The sequence below is a fragment of the Macaca nemestrina genome, chromosome 4, assembly GCF_043159975.1.
Source record: "Macaca nemestrina isolate mMacNem1 chromosome 4, mMacNem.hap1, whole genome shotgun sequence".
NCBI lineage: Eukaryota > Metazoa > Chordata > Mammalia > Primates > Cercopithecidae > Macaca > Macaca nemestrina.
The window spans coordinates 115,249,454-115,276,105 of record NC_092128.1 but is presented as its reverse complement, the minus strand read 5'-3'; the positions used below and the strand labels follow the sequence as shown (position 1 = coordinate 115,276,105).

Sequence of the window (26,652 nt, the reverse complement as noted above, 5' to 3'; positions counted from 1 at the left end):
AAAATTAGCCGGGTGTGGTGGTGGGCACCTGTGTAGTCCCAGCTACTCAGCCTCTCCGGAGGCTGAGGCAGGAGAATGGCATGAACACGGGAGGCGGAGCTTGCAGTGAGCCGAGATTGGGCCACTGCACTCCAGCCTAGGCGACAGAACGAGACTCCATCTCAAAAAAAAAAAAAAACCTGGGCAGGTTCTGGCTCATGTGAGTAGCTGCCTTGCCACTGCAATTTGCCCTAAACCTTTCCAGGTATTTTTACAAAATAATAGTAATAATAATAATACAGTGATATGCCACATAGGGCATTTATTTGTGGCCCCATAAGATTACAATGAAATTGAAAAATTCCTATTGCCTATTGACATCATAACCATCCTAGCCATTGTAACTTCTTAGTGACAAGCATTACCCACATTTCTGGCGATGCTTGTGTAAACAAATGTACTGGCTGCCAGTTGTATAAAAGTATAGCATTTGCAATTATGTACAATATATAATTGCTAATGATAATAAAAAACTGTTACTGGTACTTTTTTTTTTTTGAAACAGTCTTGTTCTGTGGCCCAGGATAGAGTGCAGTAGTGTGCTCTCGGCTCACTGCAACCTCAGCCTCCCAGGTTCAAGTGATTCTCCTGCCTCAGCCTCCTGAGTAGCTGGGATTACAGATGCGTGCCACCACACTCAGCTAATTTTTGTATTTCTAGTAGAGACAGGGTTTCACCATGTTGACCTGCTGGTCTCAAACTCCTGGCCTCAGGTGATCTGCCAGCCTCGGCCTCCCAAAGTGCTGGGATGACAGGCATAAGCCACCGCGCCCAACCGTTACTGGTACTTTTTATCAATATTTTATTTATTTTTATTTTTTATTTCTTTAAACAGAGTCTCACTCTGTCGCCCAGGCTGGAGTGCAGTGACTCGACTCGGCTCACTGCAACCTCCGCTCCAGGTTCAAGCGATTCTCCTGTCTCAGCCTCCCAAGTAGCTGGGACTACAGGCATCTGCCACGATGCCTGGCTAATTTATTTTTAGTAGAGGCAGGGTTTCACCATGTTGGCCAGGCTGGTCTCAAGCTCCTGACCTCGAGTGATCCGACCACCTTGGCCTCCCAAATGCTGGGATTACAGGCGTGAGCCACCGCGCCTGGCCCTTTATCATTATTTTAGAGTGTACTCCTTCTACTCATAAAAAAAGAACTGTAGGCCGGGCGCGGTGGCTCAAGCCTGTAATCCCAGCACTTTGGGAGGCCGAGACGGGCGGATCACGAGGTCAGGAGATCGAGACCATCCTGGCTAACACGGTGAAACCCCGTCTCTACTAAGAAATACAAAAAACTAGACGGGCGAGGTGGCGGGCGCCTGTAGTCCCAGCTACCTGGGAGGCTGAGGCCGGAGAATGGCGTGAACCCGGGAGGCGGAGCTTGCAGTGAGCTGAGATCCGGCCACTGCACTCCAGCCTGGGCTACAGAGTGAGACTCCGTCTCAAAAAAAAAAAAAAAAAAAAAAAGAACTGTAAAACAGTATCAGGCAGGTCCTTCAGGAGGTATCCACAAGAAGGCATTATCACAGGACATGACAGCTCCATATGTGTTAATGCCCTTGAAGACATTCCAGTGTGACAAGATGTGGAGGTAGAAGACAGTGATATTGATGATCCTCACCCTGTATAGACCAAGGCTAATATATGTGTTTGTTTCTTCGTTTTTAACATACAAGTTTTTAAAAGTGAAAAAACAATTTTTTTTTAAATTAAAAATAGACCAGGTGCCATGGCTCATGGGTCTGTAATCCCAGCACTCCAGGAGTCCGAGGGGGGAAGGATCACTTAAGTCCAGGAGATGCAGACCAGCCTGGGCAACATGGTGAAACCCCATCTCTACAAAAGATACAAAAATTTGCCAGGCCTGGTGATATGTGCCCATAGTCTCAGCTACTCAGGAGGTTGAGGTGAGAGAATCACTTGAGCTCAGGAGGCGAAGGTTGCAGTGAGCTGAGATCACGCCATTGCACAGAAGCCTGGGTAGCAGAGTAAAATCCCTTCTCAATAAAATAAATAGCAAAAAGCTTACAGAATATGGATATGAAGAAATAAAACATTTTTGTGCAGTCATACAAGGTATTTGTTTTAAGCTAAGTGTTTTACAAAAACTCAAAAAAAAATTTTTTTAATGTAAAGTTTATAATGTTAAAAAGTTACAGTAAGCTAAGGTTAACTTATTATTGAAGAAAAAATATTTTTATAAATTTAGTGGAGCCTATGTACAGTGTTCATAGTCTCCAGTAGTATACAGTATAAAGTCCTAGGCCTTCACATTCATTCACCACCCACTCACTGAATCATTCAAAGTAACTTCCAGTCCTGCAAGCTCCATTTATGGTAAGTGCCCTATACAGGTGTACAATTTTGTATCTTTTTGGGGGTTTCTGTTTGTTTTCTGAGACAGAGTTTCGCTCTTGTTGCCCAGGCTGAAGTGCAATGGCACAATCTTGGCTCACTGCAACCTCTGCCTCCTGGTTTCAAGCAATTCTGCTGCCTCAGCCTCCCCAGTAGCTGGGATCACAGGCACGTGCCACCACGCCCACCTGTTTGTATTTTTAGTAGAGACGGGGTTTCACCATATTGGCCAGGCTAATCTCGAACTCCTGACCTCAAGTGACCCGCCTGCCTCAGCTTCCCAAAGTGTTGGGATTACAAGCATGAGCCATCCCGCCCAGCCTTGTATCTTATATACTGTATTTTTACTGTTCCTTTTCTATGTTTAGGTATACAAATACTATTATGTTACACTAGTATTCAGCACTAGTAACATTCTGTATAGATTTGTAGCCTAGGAGCAACAGGCTATGCCATATAGCTAGGTGTCTAGTAGGCTATATATACCATCTAGGTTTTTGTAAGTACACTCTATAATGTGAGCATGATGATGAAATTTCCTAATGACACATTTCTCAGGACGCATCCCCATCAGTAAGCAATGCATGACTGTACTTTAAAAAGGAGAATTTGGCTATCCTTTACAAGAGTAGCCAAAAGAAAATTTCTGTCTCTTACAGTCTTTATATTTTTTTTTTTTTTTTTTTTTTTTGAGACGGAGTCTCGCTCTGTCGCCCAGGCTGGAGTGCAGTGGCCGGATCTCAGCTCACTGCAAGCTCCGCCTCCCGGGTTCACGCCATTCTCTTGCCTCAGCCTCCCGAGTAGCTGGGACTACAGGCGCCCGCCACCTCGCCCGGCTAGTTTTTTGTATTTTTTAGTAGAGACGGGGTTTCACCGTGTTAGCCAGGATGGTCTCGATCTCCTGACCTCGTGATCCGCCCGTCTCGGCCTCCCAAAGTGCTGGGATTACAGGCTTGAGCCACCGCGCCCGGCCCAGTCTTTATATTTTGAAGAGCACTGCAGCATTAAAATGGAATTTAAAAGTGAACACAGGGATAAAAGCTCCTGCAAATCTATGTATAGTAATCTTTTTTTTTTTTTTTTTTTTTTTTTTTTGAGACGGAGTGTCGCTCTGTCACCCAGGCTGGAGTGCAGTGGCCGGATCTCAGCTCACTGCAAGCTCTGCCTCCCGGGTTTACGCCATTCTCCTGCCTCAGCCTCCTGAGTAGCTGGGATTACAGGCTTGAGCCACCGCGCCCGGCCGAGCATAGTAATCTTTAAGGCTGAATTCTCTAAATGCTAACACACTTCACTGTATCACCAACACTGGGTACCTCTACACAGGTGAAACTGATGGCTAAGGGCAAGGATGGGAGGAGTTTTTTTGTGTGTGTGTGTGTGTGTATGCGTTTTGCTCTCACTCAGGCTGGAATGCAGTGGCACAATCACAGCTCACTGCATCCTTAAACTCCTGGGCTCAAGTGATCCTTCTCCCTCAGCCTCCTGAGTAGCTGGGACTACATGTGCACGCCACCATGCCTGGCTTATTTTTTTTTTTTTATTTTTCATAGAGATGTGGGTCTCACTATGTCACCCACACTGGTCTTCAACTCCTGGACTTAAGCGATCTTCCTGCCTTAACCTCCCAAAATGCTGACATTACAGGGACGAGTCACTGCACCCAGAGGAGCCTTTTCACTGTATACCCTTTGTACCTTTTGGAATTTTGTACGTGTGAATATCTTGCCCACTTAAAAATTGACTACATTTTTGCAGAGAAAAGTCATTGTCTTAGTTCAGGTTTCCCAGGAAACGAATGGGATTTGCTTTCAAGAGGCAATAGTATGGAATGCTCTTGGGGACATAACTATGAGAAAATGGAGAAAGCAGGATTAAGCAGAAGTTGAACTTCAATGCAGTTAGATCAAGTCAATACTAATCACACAAGAAACTCTGGAACTGCAATGGCCCTTCAGAATTGTCTCAAATTAGGCTGGGCGCGGTGGCTCAAGCCTGTAATCCCAGCACTTTGGGAGGCCGAGGCGGGCGGATCACGAGGTCAGGAGATCGAGACCATCCTGGCTAACACAGTGAAACCCCGTCTCTACTAAAAAAATACAAAAAACTAGCCGGGCGAGGTGGCGGGCGCCTGTAGTCCCAGCTACACCGGAGGCTGAGGCAGGAGAATGGCGTAAAACCCGGGAGGTGGAGCTTGCAGTGAGCTGAGATCCGGCCACTGCACTCCAGACTGGGCGACAGAGCGAGACTCCATCTCAAAAAAAAAAAAAAGAATTGTCTCAAAATAAGGCAAAAGAGCTAGGCACTATATCCTCCATCCACTGGTCACTGGAGGTAGGCCCCCTGAAAAGGAGTGTAAACTTGGGCAATATAGCTTCCTTTGGCCAAGTCCAATTGCTAGGTAGACATCCAGGGGCTAAATGAGTGCTCCAGTTTTTTTTTTTTTTTTTGAGACAGAGTCTTGCTCTGTTGCCCAGGCTGGAGTGCAGTGGCACCATCTTGGCTCACTGCAATCTCCACTTCCCAGGTTCAAATGATTCTCTTGCTTCAGCCTCCCAGAGTAGCTGGGACTACAAGCATGCGCCACCACAGCCAGCTTTTTGTTTTAGTAGAGATGGGGTTTCACCATGTTGGCCAAGCTGGTCTGGAACTCCTGACCTCAGCTGATCTGCCCACCTCAGCCTCCCAAAGTGCTGGGATTACAGGGATGAGCTACCGCACCTGGCCAAGTGCTTCAGTTTTATAAGGAATACGTGGCCTCTGGACTGTGTACTGCAGCATATACTATACCAGTGGTTCTTAAATTTCAGTATGCACCAGAATGCCCTGGAGTGCTTATAGGTCCCACCCTCAGTATCAGATTCAGCAGGTCTGGGGTGGGGGTAAGAATTCATTTCTAACAATTTCCAAGTGATGCTGATGCTGGTGGTCTAAGGATCACACTTTGAGAACAATTATACTATATATTACTGGGTTAAATCCAGCAACATTGAATAATTTTTTTTTTTTTTTGGAGACGGAGTCTCGCTCTGTTGCCCAGGCTAGAGTGCAGTGGCTCACTGCAAGCTCCGCCTCCAGGTTTAGGCCATTCTCCTGTAGCTGGGACCACAGGTGCCCGCCACCTCGCCCGGCTAGGTTTTTGTATTTTTTGTTGTTGTTGTTGTTGTTGTTGTTGAGACAGTCTCGCTTTGTCGCCCAGACTGGAGTGCAGTGGCCAGATCTCAGCTCACTGCAAGCTCCGCCTCCCGGGTTCACGCCATTCTCCTGCCTCAGCCTCCCGAGTAGCTGCGACTACAGACGCCCGCCACCTCGCCCGGCTAGGTTTTTGTATTTTTTAGTAGAGACAGGGTTTCACCGTGTTAGCCAGGATGGTCTCGATCTCCTGACCTCGTGATCCGCCTGTCTTGGCCTCCCAAAGTGCTGGGATTACAGGCTTGAGCCACCGCGCTCGGCCGTTTTTGTATTTTTTAGTAGAGACGGGGTTTCACCGTGTTAGCCAGGATGGTCTCGATCTCCTGACCTTGTGATCCGCCCGTCTCGGCCTCCCAAAGTGCTGGGATTACAGGCTTGAGCCACCACGCCCGGCCGAATAATTTTTTTTTTAAGAGATACTGTCTGGTTCTGTTGCCTGGCTGGTGAGCAGTGACAGGATCATACATAGCTCACTGCAGCCTTGAACTCGTGGGCTCAAGTTCTCTGCCCACCTCAGCCTCTCAAGTAGCTGAGATCACAGGTATGTACTACACACTCAGCTAATTTTTTTCTTTTTTCTTTTTTGAGACGGAGTCTTGCTCAGTTGCCCAGGCTGGAGTGTGGTGGCAAAAAAAAATTTTTTGTATTTTTAGTAGAGATGGGGTTTTACTGTGTTAGCCAGGATGGTCTCAATCTCCTGACCTCGTAATCCGCCCGTCTTGGCCTCCCAAAGTGCTGGGATTACAGGTGTGAGCCATCGCGCCCGGCTCAGCTAATTTTTTCTTTTAATTTTTGTAGAAGTGGAGTCTTGTCATGTTGCCCAGGCTGGTCTCAAACTCCTGCCCTGGTGGCTCATGCCTTGGCCTCCCAAAGCTTTAGAATTACAGGCATGAGCCACCATTCCCAGCCCAAAGTTGAATAATTTGTCCATGTTTGTAGTTTATCATTTATAGATGCTATTATATAAAATTTTCTGGTTAGACTGGTGTTCTTCTTTGACTCATCTTTGCCTTTTTTGTAACCCTAGTTCACTAGAAACTAGATTTTACTAACACACTTGGTTTATAAAACTGTTAGTAGGCAGACTTTTTTCTGGCATCCGTGTTTACAGTGATGACATATAATTTACAGTGATGATATAGAAATCAGTAAAAGGATTACTATTGTCTACAATGAGAACCAGTTTTTTTCAACCTAACTCCACTTTCATCAAAATCTGAATCAGCTGGGCACAGTGGCTCATGCCTGTAATCTCAGCACTTTGGGAGGCCGAGGCGGGCAGATCACGAGGTCAGGAGATTGAGACCATCCTGGCTAACACGGTGAAACCACGTCTCTACTAAAAATACAAAAAAAAAAAAAAATTAGCGGGGCGTGGTGGTGGGCGCCTGTAGTCCCAGCTACTCGGGAGGCTGAGGCAGGAGAATGGCGTGAACCCAGGAGGCAGAGCTTGCAGTGAGCTGAGATCGCACCACTGTACTCCAGCCTGGGCGAAACAGCGAGACTCCATCTCAAAAAAAAAAATCTGAATCAATGACATGAAGGTTGAGGGGTAGAGAGTGGCGAGAAAATGATTTTCCTGTTAGGAAAGGAAGTTAACATTTATTGGCTATTATGTGCTAGGTACAGTGCTAGGTGCTTTCTTATACATTATTGAACACTTCTTTCAATCCCTTCACAAGGGCAAGTTTTTTTGTTTTTTTTTTTTTAAGATGGAATGGAGTCTTGCTCTGTTGCCCAGGCTGAAGCGCAATGGCGTGATCTTAGCCCACTGCAGCCTCCGCTTCCTGGGCTCAGGTTATTTTCCTGGGTCAGCCTCCCAAGTAGCTGGAAATTACAGGCATGCGCCACCATGCCTGGCTAATTTTTGCATTTTTAGTAGAGACAGGGTTTTGCCACGTTGGCCAGGTTGGTCTCGAATTCCTGACCTCAGATGATCCACCCACCTTGGCCTCCCAAATTGCTGGGATTACAGGCGTGAGCCACTGCGCCCAGCCTGCATGCTCTTTCTTTGTGGAACACCACCCACGCCGACTAAACTACATTCCCTGTTTCTCTCTTAAAGCACCCTGTTCTTTTCCTTCAGCACACTTGAACTTATAATTCACATATGGTATTTGTTTATTTCTTTAACATCTGACTCCCACTGCAGAGGACCATAAGGGCAAGGACAATGTCTATTTTGCTAATCACCAAATCTTCAGTACCTAGCACAGTGCCTGCAAACAGTAGGCACTGAGTGATCTGTTAAAGGAATAATTTGCAGGCTTATGCCTTAGTAGATTGGTAATGCCATCCACTGAGGCCAGAAACACAGAGGAACAAGAATTAACAATGGCTATTGCTACTGAAGTAACTCCACTCTTCTACATAGTTTTGAGGCTTCTATTAATCTGGGCACATTGCTCCATTCCTTCCTATTTCACTGGACACCCTTCCTCACAGTTGTCTGCACCTTTATCCTTATTTTTCCAAATTCTTACTTAGAAGCTCACCCTCTTCTTCTCGAATTTAAGTTACCTTTTTTTAAAGACTCACTTCCCCAAAGTTGCTTCTCCTGATTCAAACTTTGGAACAGCTATCACTGGCCTGGATACAAATTTCTAAAGTGCCAGCCTGGGAAAATCCTATGAGAACAGAATCTCCACTAAGGCAGAAACTTGTTTCACTATTAACTCACCAACACCAAGAACACATTCTAGCACAGTCAATGCATCATACTGTGAAAAGAATTAAAGAATTTAAAGCTGGAATGAGTTGGAACAAATGTGAGCTGGTATCTTGGTTATCTGCAGGCTATGCGGTCTCAAGCAAATGACTAAGTTCACCTAATTCCATTTCTTCAGTTAAGAAATGAAGCTGGTTCTCCCAGAAAGCTCATATTGCCCAGACTGTAATAGAGATGATGATGATAGGGTGATGGGCCTTTTTAAATTGTGGAAACAGGCCGGGCGCGGAGGCTCAAGCCTGTAATCCCAGCACTTTGGGAGGCCGAGTCGGGCGGATCACGAGGTCAGGAGATCCAGACCATCCTGGCTAACACGGTGAAACCCCGTCTCTACTAAAAAATACAAAAAACTAGCCGGGCGAGGTGGCGGGCGCCTGTAGTCCCAGCTACTCGGGAGGCTGAGGCAGGAGAATGGCGTAAACCCGGGAGGCGGAGCTTGCAGTGAGCTGAGATCCGGCCACTGCACTACAGCCTGGGCGACAGAGCGAGACTCCGTCTCAATAAATAAATAAATAAATTGTGGAAACAGGCTCACGCCTGTAATCCCAGTACTTTAGGAGGCTGAGGCGAGAGGATCACTTGCAGTCAGGAGTTCAAGACCAGCCTGGCCAACATGGTGAAACCCCATTTCTACTAAAAATACAAAAATTAGCGGGGAATAGTGGCGGGAGCCTGTAGTCTCAGCTACTTAGGAGGCTGAGGCAGGAGAATCACTTGAACTCAGGAGGCGAAGGTCGCAGTGAGCTGAAATCACACCCCTGCACTCCATCCAGCCTGAGCAACAGAGCGAGACTTCATCTCAAAAAGTAAATAAATACATAAATAAATAGTGGAAACACCGCGGAAGAAAAACGATCGCTGAAGAGCCTGTGCACTCACATACATCCTTTAATTTTTACAACAGCTTCCGGGGGAAGGCGATTCCACTTTAGAGTTTTTCTTCCTTTCTAGCTGGGAGTTACCCTCCAAATTTTAACCTAATGATGTAAGCAAAATAAGCACACTGAAGAGGCTGAGAAGAAAAACGGCTCACGACAGTCTGAGCTCTGTGAGGTCTGCAAAATGTATAAGGCCTAGAGGGACATCAGTATGGGACTTCGGTTATGCCCACCCCCTGCCCCCACATACACAATCCTATGCACACCCAATTGTCTAAAGTCATTTCATTCCTGACTATCGGCCTCATCCATTACTTTTTTTTTTTTTTTTTTTTTTTAAGACAGGGTATACTCTGTCTCCCAAGCTGGAGTGCAGTGGTGCGATCATGACTCACTGCAGCCTCGACCTCCTGGGCTCAAGAGATCCTCCTGTCTCAGTCTTGACAGTAGCTGAGGCTACAGGTCCGCGCCACCAAGCCGGCCCCATTATCTTCGTACTCTTAGAATTTGTAATAGACCCCGGACGCGGTGGCTCACTCCTGTAATGCCAGCACTTTGGGAGGCAGAGGCGGGCAGATCACCTGAGGTCAGGAGTTCGAGACCAGCCTGACCAACACAGGGAAACCCCCGTCTCTATTAAACATACGAAAATTACCTGGGCATTGGGGCGCGCGCCTGTAGTCCCAGGACTCCGTCTCTAAAAAAGGAAAAAGAATTTATCATACAAATAACAACAGGTAGCCAATTGATAGCTTTTTTTTTTTTTTTTTTTGAGACGATGTGTCGCCCAGCTGGAGTGCAGTGGCGCGATCTCGGCTCACCGCAACCTCCGCCTCCCGGGTTCAAGCGATTCTCCCGCCTCAGTCTGCCGCGGATTGCCAGGGTCCGCGCTGAGAGGACGTCAGGGGAGTCAGTCCCCCAGAATAACGGCTGAGCATGAGGGCTGCCTAACCTTGAAATCCAGCGCCCTCCTGATCCACACGTCCTAAGACGAATAAATCCTCACAGTCTTTGTGAAAACCCACCAGCAGAAGCACGTCCAAAAGTCCTCACCTCCCCAAACAAGTCTCAGAAGCGGGAAAACCAACGCCGCGAATGGGCGGGAAAGCCACAGCGCCTGCAATCGCTTCACCTTATTAGCTAATTTTGCTGTCCTTCTCAGTGGCCCGCCTCTCTTGCTCGCGGGCGATATTTTCATTGGCTTTCGTCTGCTAGGCGTCCAATCTCATTGGTTTGCTTTTCTGTTCGTCAGGTTTGGGTGCCTGGTGAAAGGCGGAGAGGGCGTCACTATTGGGCTGGAAGCCCCGCCTCCGCGTGCCGTGTGCAAAAACAAACAGCCGTTAGGTAGGCGGGGCCGGGGGGGCGGGGTCTGGCTAGAAGGAGGCGCGCGATTGAACAGCCGCTGGGGTTCGAACCAGTAAGACAAGCGGGCATTGGCCGCAGCAGCGCGAGGCGGGCACGGGGTATTGTCCGGCTCCGGCGGCGGCGGTCGGTGCTGCGAGAGCGGCGGCGGCGGCGCGGGTCGTCAGCGGGAGGGCGCGCGGCCGAGCGGAGGCAGAGTCGGCGCCGAGAACATGGTAAGAGCGGCCGGGTGGGTCGGGGGCACGGGGCCTAGGACAGGGCCGGGGGAGCAGAGCGCGGAGGCCCCGGCGTCGGCGCCGCTACCTGTGGAGTCGGGAGTTTGCGGGTGTCGGGGCTTCGTCCGGCCGAGCCCTTCGCCACCCGCCGGGGGGCGCCATATCCCGGCTGCGGAGCCCGACACGGGTCCCCGGGTGAGAGCTGGGCCTGGCCGGGTAGAGCGCGAAGTCTGTTCCGATCCGGACAGGTCTGTCCCGACGCTGGTGACGCTGCACCGCCCGTCTTAGAAGGAGGAGGACGCCAGAATCCGGCTTGGAAAGGTAGAAACAAGTGCCGGATCTTAATGTGATCGCTCCTCTGTATGAATGAGGTCAAACCGGCTGCCGCTATACAAGTTAGATAAGTCTTTGGCGATGTTTGGTTACGTAATCTCTCTGGCAGTCAATTTGAGGGTTTCTGCGAAAGGGTGCTTGTATTTGTGGTCTTTTGAGCTACAAAGAATGGTTTTATAGACCAGAACCACACGATTTGTTCTAGGTGATTGCACAGGTTTGAAATGAACGCCCATTATCTTCTGACCCCCATGCAGTTTGCGGTTTTCATTATAAAACGGTACTTTCCTTTGCCCTTGCTATGAATTTTCAGTCTTAAAGCATTCATCTTTTCATTCTGAAATTCAGATCTAGATTAGAAAAGTGTGGCTTTAAAAAAATGAAAGTGAATAGAACTTCAGCCCCATTTTAAAGTTGAGGGAAAGGAGAAAGTGCTAAAGGATACGCTCTGAGTTGCATCAAAGATTGTGTAAAAATAGTAAGACTGTTATTATGGAATCTTATTTTTGCCGGTATTCGTGCTTTAAGCATTCTGTTGAAAGGTTACTTCAACGGGAGCTACCTGCTTAAAAGTTAACACCAGGCTGTCATTTCTCATACTGCAGATAATATTAGATGATTTGTGCTTGATGTGTCAGATACGGTATTTAATAGACTTAACACCTAACTATAAACAGATTGGCCAGTCGAGAGGACAAAATGTTTGGTTATTGTAAAATACCCAAATCTTATAGCTGGAATAGACTTTAGGGACAATTGCTTCCAACGTCTAACGTATAGTTTATTGTTATTGTAAAGTACTATACTTTAACAAACTGAGGTACAGCCTACATCTAATCTGTTAACGGATTTGCTCAAACAGATGATTTTCATGATTGTAGTTTTTTGTTTGTTTGTTTGTTTGTTTTGAGACGGAGTCTCAGTCTGTCGCCAGGCTGGAGTGCAATGGCGCGATCTTGGCTCACTGCAACCTCCATCTCCTGGGTTCAAGCGATTCTCCTGCCTCAGCCTCCCGAGTAGCTGGGACTACAGGTGTGCGCCACCACGCCCAGCTAATTTTTTGTATTTTTAGTAGAGATTGGGTTTCACCGTGTTGGCCAGGATGGTCTCGATTTCTTGACCTCGTGATCCGCCTGCCTCGGCCTCACAAAGTGCTGGGATTACAGGTGTGAACCACCGCGCCCGGCCGATTCTAGTTTCTTAGATATTTTTCAGTCTCTAGTGATACGCTATATGTTTTACATCCACTTACCAGTAGCTAAAAATACATAAGTATTAACATAAGCTAAAATGCAGGAGACATTGAGTTGTCGTTCTTGATAGATTTTAAACCTGAAAGGAAGTAAGCAGATGTCTGTTAAAACTGACATGAAAGTGTCTTAGTATCCAGTTTGCAAGTTTATCCAAGTGAAATGAACTCCCTCTTCCTCGTGTGTGTGTGTGTGTGTGTGTGTGTGTGTGTGTGTAATTTTTAAAAACCAGCAACCTTAACTCAGGTTAATATGAAGTCAATTCTTGGAATTAAAAAATTATATTTGGTTTCTCAAGCACCAATTAAAATGAATGTTCAAAGTAGGGAGGCTATATATACAGTTTGAGGGGATATCGGAAAGAAAGTAATTATCCATTTATTATATAATTTTATATTCAGATAAGTTTGATACCATGAAAGTTTTCTTTTGTTAAGTATGAGAATTGTATCGAGAGTCTCTAAATATTGGAACTAGTCATTTAATGTATTGAGGCTTTTAAAATCTGACTATATGTCTACTTCTTTAAAAAGCAAATAGAACAGCAAATATGACGTATCTGAAACAGTGAGGATAAAATTGCTTAAGCAGAGTAGTTATTATATGACCTGGGGAGCCTGGGGAGTTTTGTAGTTGTTGGCTTTTCATTAGTGACTAGTTCTTATTTTTTCCAATCCAGTCATAGGAAGACAGTGATTATAATTTTAGATGCCAATTGAGAGGTTTTTAAGTGTTATATATTAGGCAAATAGAGATAAAAAGGGTTTTTTATTTGAGAAGTAAGACCTGTCTTGTTAGGGGAGCCGACCTCAAAAATCCAAAAATTATATTTTTCTTATATAACAACATAGTCAAAATTATTGAAATATATGAGGCATTCTGGTAGAAATCAAGAGCATCTCAGTTCTTACTGATAAATCAGTCTCTTGCTGAATTACCTAATGTAAGAGAGTGAGTATGAATTAGTTCTTAGATTTTTATTTTTCCTGTTTCTAATACCTGCCAAGGTTTTACTGTTTTTCTTCCATATTATCTTGGGTGACGCGCTTAATTCACTTAGACGTGATTAGAGGAAGTATACAGGGGTAATTTTTAGCTTTAAAAAATCTTTAAGGAAAGGGTTAGCTACAAAGGGGATATGCCATTTCAAAGCTTACTATCTGTTTTGAAAGTATAGCCCCTCAAACAGCCAATCCTGTAAACTGATTTAACAGTAAAGAAATAATCTATTTAAATGGTAAAAACAAAATATATGAGAGAAAATTAGTTTTCTTAAGTCAGACCCTTAGTATTTCCTCCTTAGAGGCAAATAGCATTTCTAATTTATTGTGTCACCTTCTAGAAATATGTGTGTACACACATACTTTATAATACCCCATATTTACTCAATAGCTCATTACATTTGCACATACTTTACCTTTTTCATGAAGAAATAGGGTTTTTTTTAAGCGTACAGTTCAGTGGCATTAAGTACATTTATAGTGTGCAACCATCACTGCCATCTGTCTCAAACTTTTTCATCTTCCCAAGTAGAAACTCTACCCATTCAACAGTAACTCGGCCAGGCGCAGTGGCTTACGCCTGTAATCCTAGTACTTTGGAAGGGCAAGGCAGACAGATCGCTTGAGGTCAGGAGTTCAAGACCAGCCTGGCCAACGTACAGAAGCCTTGTTGGTACTAAAAATACAAAAATTAGCAGGGTGTGGTGGTGCACACCTGTACTACCAGCTACTTAGGAGGCTGAGGCAGGAGAATCACTTGAACCCAGGAAGCGGCTACCCCTGGCAACCACAAATCTGCTGACTATGAACTTTACTATTTTAGGAACCTCATAAGTAGAATCATATGGTATTTGTCTTTTTTGTAACTGTCTTATTTTCCTTAGCATAATGTCCTCAAGGCCCATTTATGTTGTAGCTTGTGTCAGAATTTCCTTTTTAAAGCTGAATACTATCCCATTATATATATATGATTTTGTTCATCCATCATTGGACACTCAAGATTGTTTCCACCTTTTGGCTATTCTGAATAAAGCTTCTGTGAACATGGGTGTACAAGTATTTGTTTGAATCCTTGCTTTCAATTTTTGGGTGTGTACCTAGAAGTGGAATTGTTAGACTATATGACAATTCTGTGTTTAATTTTTTGAGGGTTTTTTTTCCTTGGAATATGCTTTATTTTTCTGAGAGTTCTAAATATTTCTGTGGAAGTAATATATGTTACATTGACATTGATAAAAATTGTGAAATATTTCATGTATGCATAAAAGTTATATTGACTTGCAAGATTCTTCAATCTGGAAATTGATAAATATGTTAGCTTTTAGAAATCTCATATTTTTCAGCCTGGCACTGTGGCTCATGCCTGTAATCCCAGCACTTTGGGAGGCCAAAGCGGGTGGATCACTTGAGGTCAGGAGTTCAAGACCAGCCTGGCCAACATGGTGAAACCTCATTTGTACTAAAAATGCAAAAATTAGCTGTGTGTGGTGGTGCACACCTGTAATCTCAGCTACTCAGGAGCCTGAGGCAGGAGAATCACTTGAGCCTGGGAGGCGGAGTTTGCAGTGAGCCAAGATTGCCCCACTGCACTCCAACCTGGGCAACAGAGCTAGACTCCATCTCAAAAAAAAAGAAAAAAGAAAAATCTCATATTTTCAATAAGCGTTTAAGGTTTGACTTCTTTGATAGAAATTATAAAAGGTGATAGAATCCCATGTATATGAGGAAGAGGATCACCTGCATATTTTTAACTACTTAAAGTAAAAGTAGAAGAAATTCTGTTTCCAGAATACTTTTGAAGTAGTGTTTTCAACTCTTTTCATTCAAAAAATTTTTTTTGCATTTAGGCTGGAGGCAAAGCTGGAAAGGACAGTGGGAAGGCCAAGGCTAAGGCAGTATCTCGCTCACAGAGAGCTGGGCTACAGGTAATGAATCCATGCTGTCGTTACATTACTATTTACTGTTGTAATTTATGACCTATGTTTCATCGATTACAGAAGTCTACTTGTATTACTACAAACTTTTTTTTTTTTTTTTTTGAGACAGAGTCTCGCTCTATCACCAGGTTGGAGTGCAGTGGTGCGATCTCGGCTCACTGCAACCTCTGCCTCCTGGATTCAAGCAATTCTCCTGCCTCAGCCTCCTGCATGGCTGGGACTACAGGTGCGCACCACCATGCCCAGCTAGTTTTTGTATTTTTAGTAGAGACGGGGTTTCACCATGTTGGCCAGGATGGTCTCAATCTCTTGACCTCGTGATCCGCCCGCCTCAGCCTCCCAGAGTGCTGGGATTACAGGCGTGAGCCACTGTGCCTGGCCGAGAAATACTTTTAATCAGGAAACTTGGAAGGCCAAACTGTAAACTGTTATCCTCTTGGCAGTGGTAAGCCATTGAGAGTTTAAGCAAGAGGACAGCATGATCCAGATGATACCGAAAGAAGGGGGATGGGAATTTATATTGATGTGCACATTCTGTATTTTAGGTTTCCATGTATATTCCTAATTAGAACTTATTTTAAGGCATACTTAATTTGAAGTAGAAAATGGAAGGCCAATGGAGATTATTGCAGTGATTTAGGAATAAAGTAACATACTTGAATGGGAAGCAGTAGAAATCATGTGTGTGCAGAAAATAGGTGAAGCAGTATAAGGTTAAGAGGAAGTCAGAAGTTTCTCTAACGCTTAGAACCTAAGGAACAGAGGAGTTTGTAATAGGGTCAAGTTATGAGTAAATTTAAATGGGATCATTTTGAAGTTCACTAAAACATCCACGTGAAAATGTCCAGAAGTTGGAAACATGAGTTCAGCTTTCTAAGAGAGGTGATAGAATTAGGAATTTGAGATCATTTATGTAAAATTGATAGTTTATGTTATGGATGAGTTTCCTAACCTAAGAGAATGAGAAAGGAGCACAAGGATATTTGAGGACCCCTCAAAAACTTTAAGAAAAGGCTGAGGAGTAGTCAGGGTTGGTATGAGAATTCTGAAGTCTAAGAAGAAATGTTTTTGAGGGCCTACTGTATGCCAGACAACATACTGGTTACTAAGGATACAAAGGAAAAGAAGACATAAATCTTGCTCTTAAGAAGCTTTTGGTCACTTAGAGACGAAGTATAAATGCAAAAAAAAAAGATTGCTTGTGTTTATTAAGGAAGTAAAATGTCGCTGCTGGCCTTCAAAAGTACTGTTTAACAGAAACCAAGTTAGGGTTAGGAAAAAATGGGTGACAAGAAAGTAAGGGTTTCAGGATTTGTTTTTTAAATTCAGTCTTTGGAAAGAGACTTTCTAGACCGTAACTGGAAGCAGTTTTCATAGATTGTGAAGTTTTCAGTAAAGTCTGTAGAAGGAAAGAAACCAGCGGAAAGGAAGTAATTGTAGCTGTTGAAATAATGCAACAGTGAAGGCATGAGGTAGGCCTGTAAGAAAGGGCACAGACAGGCTGGGCGCAGTGGCTCATGCCTGTAATCCCAGCACTTTGGGAGGCCAAGGTGGGCAGATTACGCAAAACCCCGTCTCTACTAAAAATACAAAACAGCCAGGCGTCCTGGCGTGCCTATAATCCCACCTACTCAGGAGGCTGAGGCAGGAGAATCGCTTGAAACCCGGGAGGCGGAGGTTGCAGTGAGCCAAGATGGCACTACTGCACTCCAGCCTCAGCGACAGAGTGAGACTCTGTCTCAATAAAAAAAATAATAAAGGGCACAGACAAGTGGGATTAGGATACTCTGAAATGAGAAAAGTACCCTCTTTTTCGGAAAGTAGAATCACAATGAGATAATAGTACTGATTTTTCTTAACTATCAGATCACCTCTTGAAACTGAAGAAAGAACATTTAATAAGATCTGAGGAAGGTATTGGAGGTTCAAAGTTGCATGTGCCTTTTATCTGAAGAAATTAACTAGACAGGAATTTGATCCATGGGTCATGTTGAATGTATAGTTGATGACAGCCCTGCATGGTTTTTCTTCATTTTAGAGTGATATTCTCCATATTAAGCAGAGGTTAAAGATTTTGATTTTGATTACCAGAACATAGACACAGGCCCTGGGAACTGTTAATTGCCTAATAGATTTGACTTCTGATATGTGTGATCAAGTTTTTTATTATTTCATGCTTACTCACATTTTTTCAGCCTTTGATTACAGTCAGTGCAATGTTAAGACTCTGCAGTGCTTCCCACTAAGACATCTCTCTTTTAGTTTCCTGTGGGCCGCATCCACAGACACTTGAAGACTCGCACCACAAGCCATGGAAGGGTGGGTGCCACTGCTGCCGTGTACAGTGCTGCGATTCTGGAGTACCTCACTGCAGAGGTTTGTACAGGAATGTCTGTTGTATATGGCAGTCCAGAAGGTGCACTAGTCTAAGTGACATAAACCCATGGAATATATTTGAAAAAAGACATATTATGCTCATTGGGGCTTTTTTGTTTTTTTGGAGATAGAGTTTCACTCTTGTTTCCCAGGCTGGAGTGCAATGGCCAGTCTCCGCTTACTGCAACCTCTGCCTCCCGGATTTAAGCAATTCTCCCACCTCAGCCTCCCAAGTAGCTAGGACTACAGGTGTGCACCACCGTGCCCAGCTAATTTTTGTATTCTTAGTTGAGACAGGGTTTCACCATATTGGCCACACTGGTCTCAAACTCCTGACCAGGTGATCCACCTGCCTCAGCCTCCCAAAGTGCTGGAATTACAGGCTTGAACCACCACATCCGGCCTCATTGGTTTCTTTAACAGCGCAGTTTGAGATGCATCTTGTCAGCTATTACCCAATACTAATGTGAAAGAACCTTGGTGTACTTGTTTTTAAAGCTAAGCAAGGGACTGGGCACGGTGATTCACGCCTGTAATGCCAGCACTTTGGGAGGCTGAAGTGGGTAGATTGTACACTTGAGTCCTGGAGTTCCAGACTAGGCTGTGTGACAGAGCAAGACCCTATCTCAAAGTAAAAAAATTTTTTAAAGTTAAGCAAAGGCCAGCAATCTCTTTTATTTTCATTTATATAAATAAATATATATTTATATTGAGACTGGGTCTCACTCTGTCACCTAGGCTGGAGTACGGTGGCATGATCATAGCTCATTCCAACCTCAAACCTCCTGGGTTCAAGGGATCCTCCTGCCTCAGCCTCCCTAGTAACTGTGACTTCAGGTTTGTGCCACCACACCTGGCTAATTTTTTTTTTTTTTGAGATAGAGTCTTGCTCTGTATCCCAGGTGGAGCGCAGTGGCGCAATCTTGACTCACTGCAACCTCCACCTCTTGGTTTCAAGCAATTCTCCTGCCTCAGCTTCACCAGTAACTGGGATTACAGGCACCCGCCACCACACCTGGCTAATCTTTGTATTGTTAGTGGAGACGGGGTTTCACCATGTTGGCCAGGTAAGTCTTGAATTCCTGACCTCAGGTGATCCACCCACCTCAGCCTCTCAAAGTGCTGAGATTACAGGTGTGAGCCACCACGCCAGTTGCTAATTTTTTTTTTTTTTTTTTTGAGACGGAGTCTCGCTCTGTCGCCCGGGCTGGAGTGCAGTGGCCGGATCTCAGCTCACTGCAAGCTCCGCCTCCCGGGTTTACGCCATTCTCCTGCCTCAGCCTCCCGAATAGCTGAGACTACAGGTGCCCGCCACCTCGCCCGGCTAGTTTTTTGTATTTTTTTTTAGTAGAGACGGGGTTTCACCGTGTTAGCCAGGATGGTCTCGATCTCCTGACCTCGTGATCCGCCCGCCTCGGCCTCCCAGAGTGCTGGGATTACAGGCTTGAGCCACCACGCCCGGCCGCTAATTTTTTATTTTTATTTTTTGTGGAGTTGGGGGCTCCCTATGTTGCCCAGACTGGTTTCCAACTCCTAGCCTCAAGTGGTCCTCCCAAGGTGCTGGGATTACAGACATAAGCCACCATACCCCAGTGAACTTTGAAGTATGTATATAATCAGTAGAAGTATTTGTGAAGTTACAGCATAATGTTTTAGTTTATGAAGATTTGCGATGATGTAAAGTTTTGCCAGTGTGATGATACATAAAAATCACAAATATGATATTAGAAGTAAAAGACTCAATCTGTTCTTCTGGTTCTATGCAGGATTATACATACAAAATTGCTGTATCTTACTTAGTTTGAAATTTCAGGAAGACAAGTTAATTGGGCAAGAGTTCTTAATTCTTGGGTCGTAGACCACCACTTTCCCCATCCGTATTCCTCCTAAAAAAAAAATCCATTGGGAAGTCGTGAAACTTCATCTACATTCCAGGCTGGGGAAGTAATTTGAGTAACATTCTGGTAGAAACAGAAGGGTCTTACTTGGGGAAGATGTGATTGGGAGCTAGGCTGAGGAATTTAGCTTTTAATCTGTATGTCAGTTATCATTGCTGTTATTTTTTCATTAATCTCACCAAGTCATCTGTGTCCCACTGGGAATTTAACATTGAATTATGGATATTATGGATAGTTTCAACTTAGCTGTGTCATGATTAAGAGGTGTTTTGTTTTTTGGGGTTTTCTTGTTTGTTTTGAGACAGGGTCTCTCTCTGTCTCCCAGGCTGGAATGCAGTGGCATGATCTCTGCGCATTGCAACCTCTGCCTTCTGGGTTCCAGCAATTCTCCCACCTCAGCCTCCGGAGTAGTTAGGGCTAGTGGTATACATCACCACACCTGGCTAATTTTTGTTATTTTCTTGTAGAGACAAGGTTTTGCCATGTTAGCCAGGCTGATCTCAAACTCCTGGATCTGCCCACCTCAGCCTCCCAAAGTGCTGGGATTACAGACATGAGCCACCTTCTATTAAAAGAGGCCACCTGGGCCGGGCGCGGTGGCTCAAGCCTGTAATCCCAGCACTTTGGGAGGCCGAGGCGGGTGGATCACGAGGTCAGGAGATCGAGACTATCCTGGCTAACATGGTGAAACCCCGTCTCTACTAAAAATACAGAAAACTAGCCGGGCGTGGTGGCGGGCGCCTGTAGTCTCAGCTACTTGGGAGGCTGAGGCGGGAGAATGGCGTGAACCCGGGAGGCGGAGCTTGCAGTGAGCCGAGATCACGCCACTGCACTCCAGCCTGGGAGACACAGCGAGACTCCGTCTCAAAAAAAAAAAAAAAAAAAAAAAGAGGCCACCTGGCCTCTTGTATTTTTTTAAATTTTTCAATTTTAATTTTAATTAAAATACATTTTTAAACTTTTCTAAAAGCGTTAAGAAATTTCATAGCTGGGCACTGTGGCCCACGCCTGTAATCCCAACACTTTGGGAGGCTGAGGTGGGCGGATCATGAGGTCAAGAGATCAAGACCATTCTGGCCAACATGGTGAAACCCCATCTCTACTAAAAATACAAAAATTAGCTGGGCATGGTGGCGGGCACCTATATATAATCCCAGCTACTCAGGAGGCTGAGGCAGGAGAGTCGCTTGAATCCAGAAGGCAGAGGTTGCAGTGAGCCGAGATCACGCCACTGCACTCCAGCCTGGCAACAGAGCGAGACTGCATCTCAAAAAAAATAAAAATAAAAGGCCGGGCGCGGTGGCTCAAGCCTGTAATCCTAGCACTTTGGGAGGCCGAGATGGGCAGATCACGAGGTCAGGACATCGAGACCATCCTGGCTAACACAGTGAAACCCCGTCTCTACTAAAAAATACAAAAAACTAGCCAGGCGAGGTGGTGGGCGCCTGTAGTCCCAGCTACTCGGGAGGCTGAGGCAGGAGAATGGTGTAAACCTGGGAGGCGGAGCTTGCAGTGAGCTGAGATCTGGCCACTGCACTTCAGCCTGGGCGACAGAGTAAGACTCCGTCTCAAAAAAAATAAAAAAATAAAAAAAATAAAAATAAAAAAGAAAGAAATTTCAGCTTTTTTTTTTTTTTTTTTTTTTTGAGACAGAGTCTCGCTCTGTCGCCCAGGCTGGAGTGCAGTGGCGCAATCTCGGCTCACTGCAAGCTCCGCCTCCCGGGTTCACGCCATTCTCCTGCCTCAGCCTCCTGAGTAGCTGGGACTACAGGCGCCCGCCACCGCGCCCGGCTAATTTTTTGTATTTTTAGTAGAAATGGGGTTTCACCGTGGTCTCGATCTCCTGACCTTGTGATCCGCCCGCCTCGGCCTCCCAAAGTGCTGGGATTACAGGCGTGAGCCACCGCGCCCGGCCGAAATTTCAGCTATTAAGGGTTGTGCAGAAATAGACCACGTGGATATATTAAAATATATGACTTTGGCTGGGTGTGGTGGCTTATATTCAGCATTCTGGTTCACAAGGTTCAAGCCCCATGTAAGCACCCCTTTTTTTTAATCTTTGGGAACTTTGGTGAAAATGTTTAAAGTTAACACAGTGAGTCATGCCTATAATCTCAGCACTTTGGGAGGTCAAGGCAGGCAGATCATTTCAGTCCAGGACTTCCAGACCAGCCTGGACAACATGGCAAAACCCTGACTCTACAAAAAAAATACAAAAAATTAACCAGATGTGATAGTATGCACCTGGAGTCCCAGCTACTGGAGAGGCTGAGGTGGGAGGATTACCTGAGCCCAGGAGGTTGAGGCTGCAGTGAGCCATGTATTGCACCACTGCACTCCAGTCTGCATGACAGTGAGACAGTGTCTTAAAAAAAAAAAACAGGCCGGGCGCGGTGGCTCACACCTGTAATCCCAGCACTTTGGGAGGCCGAGGCTGGCGGATCATGAGGTCAGGAGATTGAGACCATCCTGGCTAACATGGTGAAACCCCGTCTCTACTAAAAATACAAAAAAATTAGCCGGGAGTGGTGATGGGCGCCTGTAATCCCAGCTTCTCGGGAGGCTGAGGCAGGAGAATGGCGTGAACCCAGGAGGCGGAGCTTGCAGTGAGCTGAGATCGCGCCACTGCACTCCAGCCTGGGTGACAAAGCAAGACTCCGTCTCAAAACAAACAAACAAACAAAAACAATTTAGGTCAAGATTAGACAATGAATGTGTGGGTGCAGTCAACCTTATTTATTTTTTTTAAATGGACTCTTGCTCTGTCGCCCAGGCTGGAGTTCAATGGCACGATCTCAGCTCCTGCAACCTCCACCTCCCGGGTTTAACAACTCTCCTGCCTCAGCCTCCCGAGTAGCTGGGATTACAGGCGTGTGCCACCACACCCGGCTGATTTTTGTGGCTCAGTGGCACAGTGGCTCAGGTCTGTAATCCCAACACTTTGGGAGGCCGAGGCAGGCAGATCACAAGGTCAGGAGTTTGAGACCAGCCTAGCTAACATGGTGAAATCCTGTGTCTGGTGTTTTGGTTTTTTTTTTTTTTTTTTTTTTTTGAGAAGGAGTCTGCTCTGTTGTCCAGGCTGGAGTGCAGTGGCGCCATCTCGGCTCACTGCAAGCTCTGCTTCCTGGGTTCACGCCATTCTCCTGCTTCAGCCTCCTGAATAGCTGGGACTACAGGTACCTGCCACCACGCCTGGCTAATTTTTTTTGTATTTTTAGTAGAGATGGGGTTTCACTGTGTTAGCCAGGATGGTCTCGATCTCCTGACCTTGTGATCTGCCCATCTCAGCCTCCCAAAGTGCTGAGATTACAGGCGTGAGCCACTGAGCCCAGCCAAAACCCCATCTCTACTAAAAATATACAATTACCCGGGCATGGTGGCATGCGCCTGTAGTCCCAGCTGCTTCGGAGGCTGGGGCAGGAGAATCATTTGAACCCAGGAGGCAGTGGTTGCAGTGAGCTGAGATCACGCCATTGCACTCCAGCCTGGGCAACACAGCAAGACTTCATCTCAAAAAAAAGAAATTATTTTAAATTGTATTTTAGGCTGAGTGCGATGGCCCACACCTGTATTCCCAGCACTTTGAGAGGCTGAAGTAGGAGGATCACTTGAGGCCAAGGGTTTGACACCGGCCCTGGCAACATAGTGAGGTCCCATCTCTTTTATTTTTAAAAAATTTAAAAAATACATTTGAAAACTTCTAAAAGCATTAGGAAATGCATTTCAGCTATTAAGGGTTGTACAAAAATGGACTATAAGTATATATTAAAATATGTGACTTTGGCTGGGTGTGGCAGTTTACAGTTGTAATCCCAGCACTTTGGGAGGCTGAGGCGGGTGGATCACGAGGAGGTCAGGAGATCAAGACCATCCTGGCTAACATGGTGAAACCCGCCTCTACTAAAAATACAAAAAATTAGCCAGGCGTGGTGGCGGACACCTGTGGTCCCAGCTACTCAGGAGGCTGAGGCAGGAGAATGGTGCGAACCCGGGAGGCAGAGCTTGCAGTGAGCCAAGATTGCACCCCTGGCCCTCCAGCCTGGGTAACAGAGTGAGATTATGTCTCAAAAAAAAGAAAAGAAAAATGTGTTATCAGTTTATGTAATGTTTGTGCGTTTTGTATGTACAAATGCTAAGTGATCCTTCATTTGGAATCCAATGTCCTTCATTTGATATGCTAATCATGGATGCTTTGTAGGTGCTGGAGCTGGCAGGTAATGCTTCTAAGGATCTCAAAGTAAAGCGTATCACTCCGCGTCACTTGCAGCTTGCAATCCGTGGTGATGAAGAGTTGGATTCTCTTATCAAGGCTACCATAGCTGGGGGTGGTATGTATTACTACTTAAGCCTTGATTCTTACTGGTCTTTCTGACTAATATATCGTTCAGATCAATGATACAGTATATTTGATTGGTTAACTAGAAAGCAAATAAACTTTAATTTCATAAATATTAAATCTATTACAATTCTAAGCTTCTTTTCATAATGATCTGAATAAATATTTCTCCTTATACTCATATGTAATGCTATTTTTATTTTAGCCAGTTCTTTATCTAAATTTCATATGATACTTAAAACCTGATGTTTAACATATTTCCCATACCTTTTTAACTGTGTTTGAAAAATGAGTTGGAGAAGTCGCATAACATACACTGGGAAGGGTTGAAATAAATACACTTGAAAAGTGGGTCAGGATCAGTGAAAGTGAGAGGTAAGTTGGTGGTTCTTAATCTTATTTGGATAACCCTCAGAGAACATCATGAAAGCGATGGTTACAGCTGGGCGCGGTGGCTCACACCTGTATCTCAACACTTTGGGAGGCTGATAGGCAGGCGGATCACCCGAGGTCAGGAGTTCAAGACCAGCCCGGCCAATGTGGTGAAACCCCGTCTCTACTAAAAATACAAAAATTAGCTGGGCATGGTGGTGCATGCCTGTAATCCCAGCTACTCAGGAGGCGGAGGCACAAGAATCACTTGAACCCAGGTCGCAGTGAGCTGAGATTACATCACTGCACCCCAGCGTTGGCGACAAAGCGAGACTATCTCAAAAAAAAAAAAAAACTGTGGTTACTCTTCTCGAAAAATGCACAGAAAGTCACACAATTTTACATACAGTTTTAAAGGGTTCACAGACCCGTGGGGGGTAGCCATTGGTTTAGATAGTTTAACAGTATCAGAATATGAAAAGGGACTTAATTTCATTTTTTGTATAATTAACTTCTTACTTGAGGCAAAAACTTTAAAAGTTTTTAATAACTTTTTTTAATTTCATTCTAGGTGTGATCCCTCACATCCACAAATCTCTGATTGGAAAGAAGGGACAGCAGAAAACTGCTTAGAGGGATGCTTTAACCAACCCTCTTCCTCCCTGTCGTTGTACTGTAACTGGGACAGAAGAAATAATGGGGATATGTGGAATTTTTAACAACAGTTAAATGGAAAAGCATAGACAATTACTGTAGACATGATAAAAGAAACATTTGTACGTTCTTAGACTCGAAGTTTGATAAAAGTACCTTTTCATGTGGTGACAGTTGTGTGTTGATTGGCTAGGTTTCTCCCGCGTGTTTTATACAAAAATGGAATTGATAAACCATTTTTTACAAAATTAATTTGTCTCAAAACTGTTCTGTTCATGATGTATTAGAAATATTTTACTCAGACTTTTAAGTATTTTAAATCTCAGATTGGTTATTCAGAGTAACCTTGGAACAGAAATTGGGAATATAGCTTTACAATGATTGATACCATGGTATATTGACTCTTACATGCTATTGATCTGTAGCACCATTTTTTACAAACCACTAGGAAAAAAACCTGCCAATTAAATCATGATACACCATCAATTATGAGACATCCCAATTTGAGAGGTGTTAGATTATGGAAAAGTGTGCATTTATGACTGAAATGCTAATGGAATTATTTGAATTCTATACTGAGCACTTACCATTTGCCAGGCCCTTTGCTGAGTGCTCTACTGACTAAGAAATTTTATTCCCCCCACATTATAGATGTGGAGTCTAAGGGTCACAGAAATTGTATGCTATGCCAAAAAACATTCAACTAGTAGATAGAAAATGACAGAGCTATGATTCAAACCTAGATCTGGCTGACTTCAGACCCTGATGTTCAGTTTATCAAAGGTTTTTCCTTTTGGTTTAAAATCCCAATTTTTGGCCAGGCATGGTGGCTCACGCCTGTAATCCCAGCACTTCGGGAGGCTGAGGCTGGTGGATCACTTGAGGTCAGGAGTTCGAGACCAGCCTGACCAACATGGTAAAACGCCATCTCGACCAGGCACAGCGGCTCATGCCTGTAATCCCAGCGCTTTGGGAGGCCGAGGCGGGCGGATCACAAAATCAGGAGATTAAGACCATCCTGGCTAACACAGTGAAACCCCGTCTCTACTAAAAAAAGAAAAATTAGCTGGGTGTGGTGGCACGTGCCTATAGTCCCAGCTACTCGGGAGGCTGAGGCAGGAGAATGACGTGAACCGGGGAGGTGGAGCTTGCAGTAACCCGAGACGGCACTACTGCACTCCAGCCTGGTGACTGAGTGATACTAGGTCTCAAAAAAAAAAGTCTCTACTAAAAATACAGAAATTAGCCAGGCATGGTGGTACATGCCTGTAGTCCCAACTACTTAGGGCACTGAGGCACAAAAATCACTTGAACCCAGGAGGCAGAGGTTGCAATGAGCCAAGATCACACCACTGCACTCTAGCCTGGGCGACAGAGTGAGACTCTGTCTCAAAAAAAATAATAAAATCCCAACTTTTAGTAGTCTCTTAGTGATGCAATAACAGTAATTTGTACAATCTTTTAAAAATTATTTTTATTTATCAGTTTCCAAGAAACTTTTTGTTTTGAGACAGGGTCTTGCTCTATTGCCCAGGTTGGAGTATAGTAGCGTCATCCTGGCTCACTGCAGCCTCCACCTCTCAAGCCCAAGCAGTACTCTTACCTCAGCCCTGCAAATAGCTGGGACCGTAGGGACATGCCACCATACCTGGCTAATTTTTTTATTTATGTAGAGACAGAGGTCTGCCTATGTTGCCCAGGTTGGTATTGAACTCCTGGCTCAAGCCATCCTCCCAC

General features: G+C 44.9%; 1 protein-coding gene and 1 long non-coding RNA gene across 4 annotated transcripts; one reads left to right on the top strand and one right to left on the bottom strand.

The window, feature by feature from the left end:
• Nucleotides 1–5,808: 5,808 nt before the first annotated feature.
• On the bottom strand, nt 5,809–10,440 carry LOC105494222 (uncharacterized). 2 transcript variants are annotated; one of them, XR_011622350.1, is made up of 3 exons: nt 10,134–10,440; nt 9,837–9,878; nt 5,809–9,280 (listed from the first exon to the last, which is right to left on the bottom strand). It is a non-coding gene; the product is annotated as an uncharacterized lncRNA (long non-coding RNA). The 2 variants fall into 2 exon arrangements; XR_011622351.1 differs by lacking the exon at nt 5,809–9,280 and adding an exon at nt 9,287–9,734.
• A 172-nt stretch (nt 10,441–10,612) lies between these two features.
• On the top strand, nt 10,613–25,167 carry LOC105494223 (H2A.Z variant histone 2). Of its 2 annotated transcripts, XM_011762512.3 has the most exons (5): nt 10,620–10,758; nt 15,190–15,267; nt 17,542–17,655; nt 23,752–23,881; nt 24,833–25,167. In XM_011762512.3, exons 1-5 carry the CDS (start codon nt 10,756–10,758, stop codon nt 24,892–24,894), a joined length of 387 nt encoding a protein of 128 aa, XP_011760814.1. In that variant the 5' UTR covers nt 10,620–10,755; the 3' UTR covers nt 24,895–25,167. The 2 variants fall into 2 exon arrangements, with proteins under 2 accessions (XP_011760815.1, XP_011760814.1); XM_011762513.3 differs by lacking the exon at nt 17,542–17,655 and having other exon boundaries at nt 10,613–10,758.
• Nucleotides 25,168–26,652: the final 1,485 nt, after the last annotated feature.